Source organism: Equus asinus, chromosome 1, assembly GCF_041296235.1.
Source record: "Equus asinus isolate D_3611 breed Donkey chromosome 1, EquAss-T2T_v2, whole genome shotgun sequence".
Classification (NCBI taxonomy): Eukaryota; Metazoa; Chordata; class Mammalia; order Perissodactyla; family Equidae; genus Equus; species Equus asinus.
In genome coordinates, this window is record NC_091790.1 from 176,327,558 (window position 1) to 176,342,672 (window position 15,115).

At 37.0% G+C, this 15,115-nt stretch overlaps 1 protein-coding gene across 1 annotated transcript in view; it reads left to right on the top strand.

The window, feature by feature from the left end:
• Positions 1-203: 203 nt before the first annotated feature.
• Positions 204-15,115, top strand: part of KCND2 (potassium voltage-gated channel subfamily D member 2) — a 455,532-nt gene continuing 440,620 nt past the window's right edge. Inside the window, exon 1 of the mRNA XM_014839178.3 lies at positions 204-2,498. Coding sequence (XP_014694664.1) covers positions 1,384-2,498 — 1,115 coding nt within the window. The 5' untranslated portion in view covers positions 204-1,383. The remainder of the gene's footprint in view (positions 2,499-15,115) is intronic.

Below are 15,115 nucleotides of genomic sequence, written 5' to 3' on the forward strand. Positions count from 1 at the left end.
CCCGGGGAGATGCAGGACCACCCACTGGCGGGGAAGCAGCGTGCAGCCCGCCCGCGCCCCCGCGCTGCCGAGCGCCTCCTGCCTCCGCGCTCGGGCGATTGCCCGCGCCGGCCCGGGCCCCGGCCCCGCCGCGCCGCCGCCGCCCGCCTGGCCGCCCCGCAGCCCCGCCGCCCCGCAGCCCCGCAGCGCGCCGCCCGGGCCCCGGCGACAGCGGCGGCGCAGTAAGTTGGCAGGAGCGAGTCCCCTCCGTTCTCGCCTCCCCCGCACCTTTTGAACTTGTTGCTGCTGCTCGGCTCGCCTGCGCCTGGCTTTTGGAAGGTGAAAAGGAGGAGGGAGGCACGGGCGGATGGGGGAAGGGGAAGAAGAGCTCGCTTGAGCTTTATTTATGCTCCCTCGGCGCCTCGGATTCGGCTGCTCGCGAGCTGCTTTCTCGGCTTTTCCCTTTCCGGGTGCACGGCGAGGAGAAAGTCTCTATGCAACTCAGCCCCGGCGCGCACTTTGCCAGGTATGTACCGCGGGCGAGGCGCCTTCTGCGCCGAGGCAGATGCTGCTGCCGCCGCGGCGGCGGCGGCTGTCGGCTCCCGGGTTCTGTAACTGTCACGCGGCACCTGAGCTGAACTTGAAAAGAGAGTGAAGGGGCGATTGGGCGAACGCTTTTGGCAGACGCAGGGGGGTACTTGTAGACGTGGGGGAGGAGGATCTATATTAACGTCCCCCAACCGTGCCCACCGCACAGCATCTCCATCTCTGCAAATACGACCCGAGTAGTAGAGGCGGCAACCGGACTTCCAAAGAGACGTGGGGCAGCGGCTGTGACCGCATCTCGGAAGCTACAACAACAGGTCGCCTTTCTGAGACTCCTTTGGCGGGAAGGGCCACTTGGAAAGAGAAGGTTTGAAAGAACTAAAAGGGAAAGGGGAAGTGGGTTCCCTAATTCGTCAAAAGAATACCACTGAGTGACTGTCCTTGTTTCCTCTATCCTACACGTCGCATACTGACCCCACATTACCCAGACTGTGTCAGGGTTTGAGAAAGCAAAGACATCTGTTTGAAGAAATTGCTGCATCTGAAGTCACCTGTGTACTTATTCGTGCCAGTAGTGGCCTGGTCCAGCTGCTAGAAGAGGTTTGGTTAGGTTCTGTTGGGCGTGATTGTTAGGACATTGTTTTGTTTTTTTCTGTTACTCCAAATCCCTGTCTTTGAGGGACACTTGCCCTTCCGAGAACTGTGACTTCATCAGGAGCCCTACCTTGGAATAAGCGTGATACCTCTGGACCAGGTTTCCCAGTAGTATTTTGTTTGACAGGAGGAAGTGGGAGATTGTGGCTACTTTGACCCACTGGAGAGGCCTGACTGTCCTTCTTGCCTCCACTTCAAGGAACGATGGCGGCGGGTGTCGCAGCCTGGCTGCCTTTTGCAAGGGCAGCAGCCATTGGGTGGATGCCTGTGGCCTCGGGGCCCATGCCAGCTCCCCCAAGGCAGGAGAGAAAAAGGACTCAAGATGCTCTAATTGTGCTGAATGTGAGTGGCACCCGTTTCCAGACATGGCAGGACACGCTGGAACGTTACCCAGACACTCTACTGGGCAGTTCTGAGAGGGACTTTTTCTACCATCCGGAAACTCAGCAGTATTTTTTTGACCGTGACCCGGACATCTTCCGCCATATCCTGAATTTCTACCGCACTGGGAAGCTCCACTATCCTCGCCATGAGTGCATCTCTGCTTATGATGAAGAATTGGCCTTCTTTGGCCTCATCCCAGAAATTATTGGCGACTGCTGTTATGAGGAGTACAAGGATCGCAGGCGCGAGAACGCGGAGCGTCTACAGGACGATGCTGATACTGACAACACAGGAGAGAGCGCGCTGCCGACTATGACTGCTCGCCAGAGGGTCTGGCGGGCATTTGAGAACCCCCACACCAGCACGATGGCCCTGGTGTTCTACTATGTTACAGGGTTCTTCATTGCCGTCTCAGTCATCGCTAATGTGGTAGAAACAGTGCCATGTGGGTCCAGCCCAGGTCACATTAAAGAACTGCCCTGTGGGGAGCGGTATGCAGTGGCCTTCTTTTGCTTGGATACAGCCTGCGTCATGATCTTCACGGTTGAGTACTTGCTTCGCCTGGCTGCAGCACCCAGTCGTTACCGTTTTGTGCGTAGCGTCATGAGTATCATCGATGTGGTGGCCATCCTGCCTTATTACATTGGGCTGGTGATGACAGACAATGAGGATGTCAGTGGAGCCTTTGTCACACTCCGAGTCTTCCGGGTCTTCCGGATCTTTAAGTTTTCCCGCCACTCTCAAGGCCTGCGCATCCTGGGGTACACACTGAAGAGCTGTGCCTCAGAATTGGGCTTCTTGCTCTTCTCGCTCACCATGGCTATCATCATTTTCGCTACCGTTATGTTCTACGCAGAGAAAGGGTCTTCGGCCAGCAAGTTCACCAGCATCCCTGCTGCCTTCTGGTATACCATCGTCACCATGACAACACTAGGGTAGGTGCCATCAAGGGAAATGGGATGGAGGTTGAATATGTGTGAGGTGGTTGTGGACCCATTAAGGTGATATAATAATTCAGAGGGAATAATTTTTCTCTTTCCTAAATGGGTTTAGGAAAGCATTATCTAAATGGTTTTGAGGAACTCTTTTGATCTATGAAATAGGTATGATGTAGAGATGGAAGTACTTAGGGAGTTGCTGGCAAATGTTGAGTACTGATAGCTGAAAGCGATACCTACACAAAGAAGTTTTAGAATTCTTGACTATAGGGAAATATCATCAATATTATATTATTATAATATATGTATATAATGATAATGAAAAACACAAAATGTGTGCCCTAATAAAGGTGTGTAAATGCACAATACATATTGAAATGCCTACAAAGTGCTTCAGTGTACTCAAATGAAGTTTCCATGTGTATTTGAAGTATTATATGAATGGATACTTTTGGCATGCATTTTCCCTCTAAGAACCATAATTCTTACAACATTATAAAACATAGATTGTAGATATCATTATCAAAGAATTTTGTAACATATATGCACATATGTATTTTCATTATGGCTAATAGGTTATGCAGTGTTTTAGAAAATAAAGGCTGAAAGTAATCAACTCTACAAAATGCAGTGGAGTATTTGCAACATAGTTAAGACTAGGTTCATAGTTCCAAATCAAAAAGCAAATGACTTTCATCCACACATTTTTTTTTAGAAACTACAGATCCCATCAGGCAGTGGGCCCATGACTATTCAATACATGCAGAAGGTAGAGCAGTATCTGGTGAGCTTGATGGTCACCAAGGGCTGGTTGCATTATAGAGTTCTGGGTCCTAATTTCCTTCTAGAATCCTTTGATGCATTCTTTTATTTGGGGGTAATGGTGTTTTGCATCCAAAGGGACATAGTCTGAATTAATGTGTTTTTTTAAAAAATAAATTTTAAGCTAGAATTAAGATTTTCTAGATGATAGAAAAAAGGAAAGGTATGAAATGATTAATAATGTTAATCAAACTGCAGGAAAGTAGCAGCATTTACATGTTAGAGAATCCAATAAACTAAAATGGTTAAAGCCTTTTACTTTTGTGAGTTCTTAGATAAGCCACGTAGTGATGTTCGTGCCCTTTCTTTAGCTTTATGCTGCTTTGCTTGCATAGTTAATCAGTTCAATAAGGATTTGGTAATGGCTAAAAGAAAAGTTATTCCCAAGGCTGCTTTTTTAAGTTTTGTGTTTCTAGCTAATTTAATTGCCTTCTTTAAATGACAATGTGGTTAAAGTCAACTTAATTTTATTAGACATATTGTGTTGAACAGAATTTCTCATGTTGTCATATGGCCAACTAATGGAATATTATTATGTGAAGAAGTTTTGGCTAAGGTAATTAAGAGATTATGGTGAAGTAAACTACAATGACTTATGATTTTGATTTAGTCTCACAAATTTTTTGAGGATCTTATGCTGCATTTTCAAAAATGAATTAGTGAAAATCTGTATCCTACTGCTCAGATTTCCCTCTTATGCTGTTGGTAATTTTGTGGAAATTTTGAAGAAGATGCAGAGTACCTTAGCAGTGTAGGTGCTTATTTCTTATCAAAAAGATTTTTACATGTATATATGTTTTTTGGTCTTGTTGTATTTTTGTCATTTGAAATCTTTATTAAGGACAATTGGATAGTACAAATCACTCTCGGGTCCTCAAATTAGAAATACTCATGAATAAAAAGAAGACGTTGTGTTATGAGGAAATAAAGGAAGAAATATTAAAAGGAAATATATTTTTAAAAATTTGGTGTCTATGGCAGTATTTTTCATGAAATATCAGTGAGTCATGTTAATACTATATACTGTTTATATGACTGAGTATATATATATTATAATAAATGCTGATAAGATGCTAATTTCATCTGGCTGGGAGTTCTATTCTAGATACAAGAAGTTAGTATTATTTTTAAATTTGTTTCCTGGAATGACATTCAAGTTTTTATTTTATTTTGAAATTTATTTTTGTTTTCAGGGAAAAAAATGAGGAATTGTTAACCATTGATGATAATTTTTTATTACATAAATAACATGCTTAGAAGTATCTACTTTTTGAAATGATTTAAGAAACAGAATCCTAATGCCTGAGTATAATCTATGAAATGGGTTTAGTTCCTGTGTTTCATATGTAAGTGGATTGAAGGAATTAAATAAAACTTTCTTAGAACTTGGAAGCAAACTGGGAGTTACTTTTAAGACTTAAGTTTCACTGAAGTTGAAAATTTTAGTTTTCAGGAAATTAAGCTAATTAATGATCCTGATGAATATAGAAGAGATACTTTTAAGTTGTAGAAATGTTTATACAATCAAAATGCAATCCATTTATTGGAGAATGTATATGAACATTTAACAAAGCATATGCTTTATAATACAGCAAAGTTTCTTAGGAACATGTCTTCAGTTCCTCATCAAAATACATTTATAATGTATTTTATTTTCCTGGAGAAATAGATTTTTTTAGAAAGTCTGCTTTGTGGCATCTTATCTTTGGTTGCATTGTGACTCAACAGCTTTTTTTAAGAATAGAAAATACTTAACAAAAGTCATTGCCTGAATTTATGTTTTACTCTGTAGTTTTATTCTTGTAAGTTGAAGTAAAGGTATAAACTTTCTGGAAAATATACAGTAGTTGGAGCTAATATCACACTATGTCTGGTAGATGACCAAGAATTTCCCATTACTCTGTCTGAGCTGTATTTACGTGGCTATTATTTTTAATGGAGCTAATGCCCATCAATTAAATGATTATAGAAGTGAAAATGGAATCCCAAACAGTGGGTATCAAAAATTCCAGCTCTTACAAACATTATCTACTCTAGAAGAAATAGCCAAGGGCTTTGTAATCAGCAGGGTTTTCTGCTGCCTCTCAGGCCATTTTAGACAATATTCAGTTGTTTTTTTGGTGTGAAGAAATGAGTGGGTCTGTCTTAGAACTGTTGTTTATTCATCGAATCATTTTTGTGCTCCCCAAAATGTCAAATATATCATTATACTATAACTTGACCATACTTGCTATATATGTAATTATTTAATTTGCCAATAAAATGAAAACTTTAAAATATAATTTTAAGGCTACCCATTTCCTATTAATTAAAGTAGGAAACATAAAAAAGCAGAATTTGAAAAATCAATGAAAGAAAGAATGTCAGAAAGACTTTTTGGACAGTGTTTAGATTGAGTGGCCATGCGTGTCTGTTCCTCCATTCCATTCTTTCTTTCTGAGCACGTTTATGGAGCTGCACTAGGCCCTGATTACCCTTTTACTCCCCACCTCCCTCCTTTCCATAATGTAAATTCTAGTTACTGCCTTAAATTGCCTTGGGAGAAAAAGAACCTGGAACTCCTCTTTTGTCCTAATGACTTTTGGAAATAACATCCAGTTGTTATTTTTCATTCAGGTGGTAGTACTCAAAGGGTGCCAAATTTAGGAAATTTCTAAATGTTCACCAATAATCAAAAACAATTTTGTAAAAATATGTTTAACAAGATCCAGCTTCAGTTTACCATCGTATCTCAGGCTCATGCCTTGTGAGTTAGAAGTGGTACCAGGTGGCACATTAAATTTTGGAGGAGTCATTATTTTAGGCACTATCTACATTCTTGGTCATGATTACTGGCCATTTAGATGCTTTTTCAAAAGCAGAGATTGTATTACTCATGACCTAAAACTTAAGAACTTGAGAAGTATCATTTCTGTGCTCCATACCACTTCTTTAATTTTAAAACAAAGTTGTTTTCACAAGGTTTTCAATATGGAAAAGAAAGCAACCACATGGTATTTCTGTCAAGTTCATGTTTAGAAGGGAACTTTGTGATTTTAACTATATAAATTAATTTGTGATTTCTGACAAATCTAGGAAACCAAAAAGTTCACTTGTAGTGTACATTTTATCAGAAACAAATATGATAGAATTACACATATGCTCCCAGTAAACTTAGTCTAGTGTCTATTTATAAGACTCTCAAAACTAGCTCTGTAATATTTTAATTTTCATATATTTGGTAAATTGCTATTTTAAGTAATTAAAAAAGCAAAATAGTTTTCATTGCAATTTTCCTAACAATGTATCAGGGAAATTCCTCTTTTTAGAATGGCGCAATTGGAGAGGGTTTGTGTATATATATATAATATGTCATATATATATCATTTATGTTATATTTTACGTAACATACAAATACATTCTATAGCTTATACAACATATAAATATATTAAGTATGTTATATATTTTGTAATATGTAACATACATATGTGATGTAAATATATGTTATAAGTATATATTATTCAACAGAAGAGTAAACTTTTAAATACCTTCCTGCTATCGGTCACTATTCTGATTCCATAGCTTTAGGAAATGTTGGGAGAATATCGTGGAGAATCATTTATGTAGAGACTTTTGGTTTCCCTGGCCATTACTGAAAATGGATGGGATTATTTTCCCCTGTGCCAGCAGCTATACATACATATTTCTAATGTGTTCATCAAATACATCTTTACAAGGCGGGAAGTACCAAAATTTATCTTTCTGATGAAGAGCCATACTATGAGTCACATCCATTTTTACTTTGGCATACTACAACATATTTTTATAAAGTTCTTTATAGAGCGTGTTAATTGGTGGGAGTTGAAAATGAACTTTTAAAGAAATGTAGAAAAATGTGATATGTATCCCTCTTTTAGCATTACAGGTAACCAAATCTTATGTCTTCATTTTGTTTTAGTCATCATTTGACTTAGAGACAGCATTTGACACGACATATGTATTTTTTATATGTGTTTTTACCCAGCATTTCACCTTTCTTTATAAGCATTTACTTGGTTGCCAAGCAGAGATATGACAGAAAGGGATAATATGTGTTCTCTCAGGGCAGCACCCTAGAGAAGGGGCCAGTTTCTAATTTTCAGTGGCTCTGTAGTGATAATTCTTTTTCTTTTCAGGATTTCTCTTTAGACTGCAGATTGACTCGGTCTTATACTTATTTCGTTTGTATAGTTACTTCATTTAATTCTGGTGTCGTGTATTTTGTATTTGTGTAAACTTTCCTTCCACTTGTACTCATCTTTGAAAATGAGTTAATGAAGTTCAAATTTCTTGTTACCTAATTTCTGTATTTCTGGTGGAAGGAAGCTTAGCTGTTATTTATTTAAAATCCACCATTTTACACATGCAAGATTTTTTGTGGTTTGCTTATAGTTACACAATTAAACAGCAGCAACATTTTGTGAAATTTCATTATTTTTAATCATTTTTTTTCTGAAGACTTCAAAACCTTATGTACGAATATGTGTGGTAATAACTATCTGGGGGTTGCTTCTGATGCTATAGGGATAAGAGAAGCAATAAATTTGCTCTATTGTCCATTATTACAGTGCATTTCTCTACTAGTTCTACTCTCTGTGATTCACTTTGTCCGCATTCCTCAGTATCCTGGCGAACTCTGCATTTATTCATGCATGCACTACTGGCGTTTATCATAATGGTACCCAGTTGATATAACGCAACCATGTGTTTTCATCTGGTGAACTGTTAGGCCCTTTGTGGGGCAAACTACTTGATGCTGAGTATTTTACCTGGCCTGATGGAGAAGAAAGTAAATCAACTATTTTGCCTGAATTACCTAAAAAAGACTTAGCATGTGAGTTGTTAAAACTGTGCAATTTAACTTCTCTTTTGTTGAAAGAACAGGAATGGTGAAAAGAGCATTCACTGAAAAGGAAGTATTATTTTTCCTTCAGTGCTATAAATAATGGTTTCACTTTCTTTTTTTCCCCCCACTCTCCATATGTCTTGTATTGTCTTCTGAGCACGAATATATATAGAAACAGGCATTGTTCTCCCACTAACTTCAGCAGCTAGATTTGACGGTGTGGGATATGATACGGTATTGAAAAGAAACCCAGGGATGAAACACCATCTTGACATTCTGGGCACATTGGTGCTTTTCCTTGCATTGGTAGATTCCATTGGAGTTTTTGGCCATTTAGTCTTCTCCTTTGAGAGCTAGCCTTTACATTGACCTTCTCCATGAAGCCTTCTTGACCTCCGAACCCTACATCATCTAGAGTTCGAATTACACTTGACATTAGTGAGTGCTATTTTACATATAATTTATGGTTTTATCTCCAGCTCTTCCAACTAGATTGAAAGGCTTTTGAGGTTTTGATCTATACCTTTCGGGGACTTATCACCTAGTTAGTTCAAATGTAGAAAAATCTATGTTAATGTGTTGCAGCTCATGGTGTGTGGTGGTACCTGCACACCATGGAGAGAGCTTCTTAGCCATGGAACAGCACCATCTCAACATTAGCAGTCATTTACTAATCTTATATTATGCTTTGTTCAATGTTAAAAAAAAATCAAAATTTATTAGTTGAACGTTTTGTCTTTGAATGTACTACAATCTATTCTTGTCGTTTTTCTCTTTTGACTAGGGGAGGTTATGAGACTTCCCCACTCTTTGATCTGTAAGTAATTCTTCTCTGTAAAGGTTAGAATTAATGGCTGCTGAAGGCTATTTCCTTAATCAGTTTGCTTTCTGGTGAAGGCTAGGTAAATTGCTGATGCCTCTGGGAAGCATATGGAGATATCTTAAAATGTAAGTGAATCAGCACAGAAATATACTGCCTTCTCTTTCAAGCTCAGTTCTCTATCTAAATATGAACACCCCAAAGAGCCCATGGGTTGAAAAGATACTTTCATGACACTACGTCACTAGAAAGATGTTTTGTCTCTTACCAATAAAACCAAGCTGGTACTTTTCTTTTCTTTATCCAGGTCCACTCATTTATGCATAAAATGGAATTATTTTAAAATAGAGAACTATTGTCTGTAAGTGACATTAGGATAAATGAAGTATCTCTCAGGAAGAAGTTCCCATTCTAAGGGATTAAAAGGCAGGTATACAAAATGTAAATATACCTATAGATACATATCCTGGCATGGTGCAATCCATTGTGCATTGGGAATTGTGACAAGTCTGTTATATAAAGATCCAAAGCATAAAAAGTGTGGGGAGAATAGGGAGTGAGTTATCAGAAGTTAATAATGAGAAAAAAATAACATTGAAAGAGTAGGATGACAGTTGAAATAATGTCAAATAGAACGAGAAGGTTTTGTTCTAAAAGTAAAAGGTCATGTCTTTTTTGCTCTTATGTGGGCCTGATTCTTCCATCTTCCTCATTTTCTTCACTTTTAAGAATACCAATAATAGTGCTTTTGGAAAACCAAGGTCTTACCATTAGCATATACCCTCAGGAAATCAAAATGTGACTCATAGAGTTCAATTCAACTTAACAGACTTTTGTTGATCACTTACAACCTGTCGTTGACCACAGCAGTAAATAAAACTGCCAACTTCCTGACCTTAAGAACCATGTATTCTAGTAGGAGAGGCAGAAATAAACACATAAGTATATAATATAATTCCAGGTAGTGGTGGGTGGTACAAACAAAATAAATCAGGATAAGAAGTGTGCTATTTTGAATAGGGACAGACAAGGCTTTTCCAGGGGGAATCTTTGAGCGGGTGGCAAATTGAAGGGGGTGAATCCTATGAATATCTGGATGAAGATCTTTAGAGGAAGACAGAAAAGAAGGACAAAGACCTCAAGGTGGGAGGAGGCTTGGTGTATTCCACCTAAAGCCGCTGTACTTGAAGCAAAGGGAGGAGGGGTAAGTAGCAAATGCTATCTGACAGGCAGCTGGGACAAGATGATGTAGGACGTTGCACACCGTGATAAAGATTTCTAGTTTCGTTAGAGATATAATGGGGAGACATTAGAGAGTGGTGAGTATGGTAGGGATAGGAGAGTATTTCTGTATTAAAATGAGCATGAGCTCTAAAACATTAAAAAAATTTTTTTAAATGGTTATTTTAACGTTAATTTCTTCAGCGTGTAAAATTCTCATTCTTTGTTAGATTCGTTATACTTACCTTAGCTTAAGATTTATATCCAATTATTCATGAGAGTTTCCAGAAAAGTGGAATATTTTATAAGTATGCATGATTAAATTATTCCTAGCTGACAAAAATAAAACTAGTTCAAATGAAAAAAATGAATTCCACATTTTAGCTGAAAAGACAACACTGGTTCTCAATAGATATGGAGCTATCTGGAGAATGCTGAGGATAATCTCTGTTTTGAATATAGATTTACAGACTTCAGTTGTCAATTCTAATGCTAGTGCTCAAGAATTTCACATACGCTTTGGATTCTGTTTAAAGAATTTTCATGTTTTTTTCTCACTTTGCGGGAGGTACATTTATATCTTCTTCAGGTGTTTTGTTATTTTTGTGAGTTTGAAAGAAAAAATGGCTTACGTGTCTTGAAATCTGTGAAAATTGCCAGAGGATATGTATTTTTAAACCCAGATTAAATTGGGACCATGTATGTAGCAGCCGTACAATGTAAAGTAGGAGAGGCGGTGCTTCAGTCAGAATCACCATGCTGCTGAGTAAAACGTAATCAGGAATGGATAATTCAAGAGAACTTGGGTTTGGAAGAACAAGAATTGGATTAACAGCATAAAAATCCAAAAAAACCTCACAATTGTGTATGCTTCCCAGATGAGCAGCTTTTGAAAATAGTTCCTGTATTTAAAAGAATTTAGTGTGGCATCTCACTTTGCATGCTGTTTCCATTAAAACATCTGTCCTCAGATAGTTTTGCATCCAGAAGTTCTACCCGGAGGCTTAATTCCTCATAGAACAAGCTAGAATTCATTCATAAGGGCCATCACAAAGGAAAAGTCCTGGTATTCCCTGTCCTTGGGCTGTGATGAAGTTGATAATGACAATCACACTTGTAATTTTACTATCCTTTGTATATCTTGAAGGGGAACTGGTTTCCTTTCATCATGCTACAGAAAGTAAGCTATCTAACCCTGTACTATTTTAATGCATTTTGGAAAAGGGAAATCCTAATGCATATTGTTTTAGATAACACTTTGGAACTTATGAAAATGTTTCCAGTTCTTACCAAATGTGGTTTTTTTGGAATGAAAAATAAGCACATGTATTTGTATTCTTCTTAAATTAGATGGAGCCAGTAATGCTTGTTAGATACTTTATTAGATCAGAAAAGAATGTTCCTATGGATTGTCCCTCATGTCTGATTTTCTTTTTTGGTTGAAAGGTATTAAAATCATAGAATTTTGATTTGCAGGGCTCTTTAGAAATCATCTTGTAGAAACTTCTCAGTTTATATAAGCACAGAGCTAGTTAGTGAAAGAACATACGCTAGATTTCTGAGTGATCTTTTGAAGTCTAATGCTATTGAGAGCACGATACACTGAAAGTCTTTTTTCTCCATATTTTTTTCTCTACTGTATACCTATTCCCATCATTAAACAAAATATTACAAGCAAAACAGAGCAACAAAACCAGGTAGTGTATATGCAGGCCTAAAAAGACCAGTAGGTGATTATGGAATTTCCTCATAATATAATTAAAACTCTGATAATGACATCATATTATATATATATATGTGTATATATGTGTGTGTTTATGTGTGTATATATACTTCATAGACCCCCCTTAGAAATAACTATATATAATGTATATAATTATATATATGATTTTTAATCTAGTGGAGAACGGTGGACTAGTAACATAAACAAATTCATGTAATAATTGTTACATGCACAAAGTCTCATTTTAACACTTTTCTCTTGAACATCTAATTGTTAACTCTTGTTGAAACGAAAGAGAATTCATTATTGAATTGAAGTTTCAACTCTGAATTTTAGACAGTTATCTAAAGTTATGATTTTATTGTTTTTAATATCAACAGTGTTGAAAGCAGGCTATGAAATCAGTGTCTGATCATTTGTTTGACTTGTTTTGGTCAGAACAACAGATATTCCAAATTTGGAATATTAGATACATTCATAATTTGCTCCCAAAAATCATGTTACGTTTTCTTTATTAAGTGAAAATACATGCTAAGGTTCAAATGAAAGAATGTTTTCAAATGTTCTTCAATTAAACGTTCTAAGGTGGAATATATTTTGAGGTGGTATTCTCAAACTTGTTTAAATAGCGTGTTTCTACTCTGAAAAACATGTAAAATGCCATTTTGATCCCTGAAATTACTAAGCGGAAATCAACTCCTCTTTTAATTCTCTCAGGTTTTTTCGAAGTTAATATTCTGGAAAATTAGGTAGTGAGCAGATACTTCTAACACTTTAGGGGAAATCTTCAACATGAAGCTAAAGTGATAAGTTATAAGGAAGGACCTTGCATTTCAGTAGAATATATTTGAAAGAGCTAAGGCTTTGATAATAATAGTTTAAAGAGCCAAACCAAGATATGTTACTTTCATCTTACTCCAAGTGCACTGAATTGAACTAATCGTTATCCTTTTTTCATGACACATTTCTATCATTCATCCGTTCATGGCTTTCTTTATCATTTTATTTATTTAGTAACTTTTATTTTATTTATTTATTTATTTATTTTGAGGAAGGTTAGTCCTAAGCTAACATCTGCCACCAATTTGCTGAGGAAGACTGGTTCTGAGCTAACATCCGTGCCTATCTTCCTCTACTATATGTGGGATGCCTGCCACAGCGTGGCTTGCTAAGCAGTGTGTAGGTCTGCACCTGCGGTCCGAACCGGCCAACCCTGGGCTGCCAAAGCGGAGTGTGCGAATTTAACTGCTGTGCCACCAGGCTGGCCCCTTTAGTAACCTTTAATAGTGTAATATGCACAGGTGAACCTACCCCCAAACTAAAGCTATGTCATTGATATTAACCTGCATTAACCATAAGTACCTTCTCTTCCTATTCCATCCCACTTTCTTTCTCTGCTGGAGCTAGCTGTCATCCTGTATCCTGCATTTAAGCATTTTTAAAACTATATGTTTAATTGGGAGGTTATGTTAGCTTTGTAAAAGGATATCATGCTGCATACAATATTTTGGGCTCTTGCATATAGTATTATATCACCAAGTTTTGTCCATATTGTTGCCATGCATTGTAATTTATTTTTTGGCTGCTATATAATGTTTCATTCCATCATGTGAGTATACTACAGTTTATTCAACCACTGTCTTGATGAGGACATTCAAGTTGGTTCTAGGTTTTTCTGAAGAGAGATGACATGCAAATTGTTGACATGCACATGTTTCTGCTGTGTATGTAACTTGAAGTGAAATTGACGGGTCATAAGTTTGCGTGTTCATCTTTGGGGGATAAAGTCAAATTTTTCCAAAGTTGCTGCATCAATCATTGCTTCCACTAGCCAAGAATAAATAAATAAATACAAATTTTGAGAAGATGATTTCAATGAGGCAGGGGGGACACAATGGGAAGAGGAAGTGCATGTGGTTAGATGTAGGTTAAAATGAAGAAATTAAGAATTTTTTTCTATTGGTATTGCTTTTACCTTGATCTTTTTGAGATGAGAAATTAAAATAATTGGAGCAATCACAACTTGCATTTTTGACTTCCACTTCTAGTTGGAATCTTCTTATTTTTTCAACCTGAAAAGATTTATACTGATAAACCTTGTATTCATATTTTCACAATGTGAAATATTTTATTAACTTCAATTATGTGTTTGAACTCAAGGCCAACCATATTCAAACCAATAATATGAAAACATCAAATCTGAAAATATCTCACAAGGCTTTGGTTTACTCATTCTTAGGAAATTAAGAATGAGGATTGAAGTTGATATTAAATTGATTTTCTGATACGTTATAGTACTTTATGAAATGTTACATATAACTTTTTGCAAACATGTATAACCAAGAAAGTATTCACATCGTCTCCATTCATATTGTCTAATGTATCAGAACATTGATACAGTTAGGAAAAAATGTGCTAATTTCAAGGCACCTCATAGGCATTCAGAAGGGGATACCTCACTGTGAAATAGGATATAAGAATAAATGTCAAGAGGAAATTACTTCCATTTCAGGAAATTCTTAATTATGCAAATGAAAATGAGTATTATTGCCAATCTTTCATAGATAACCTTGTAATTTTTTTCATGTCTGCAGTAAAAAGCAATTGTTTTGAAAAGCATAATTAACTTGCAGTGTATACATGTTGATCTGTTGTCTTTTTCTAAATATAGCATTTGTGTTTTTGGCTTTAAAAGTTACATGAGTTCGATACAAAATGTCAGAAGATAACACAGTAAATATTCTAATACAAAGAAAAGGAACGTAATTTAGAAAATGACTATAAACTCTTCTTTCTGGAAAGAGGGTACTTGCTTTATTCAGGATTGGCATGATCCTAAAGTAGTTGTAAGTAGAGTGCCTATTGAATTCTTAAAAAACCCTATTATTTTCATGTAAAAAGGTCAAATGCGTTTATAATCAATCACCTAAATGACAAGTAAAATTACTTTATTTCAACAACAATTAAAGAAAGGCTGTATTTAGTCTAGCAAGTTTTGGCAATATGTTCTGAAATATATTAAGCCAAACTTTTAATAAATTAAGAAATTTCTTTACAGACCACTCATATTCCTTTTACTCTGTCTCCTTGGTATTTCCCTCATTACTCAGTGCCAAGTTTCTGGATCTATACATATTGTTTTAATATTACTAAAGTGTATGTGA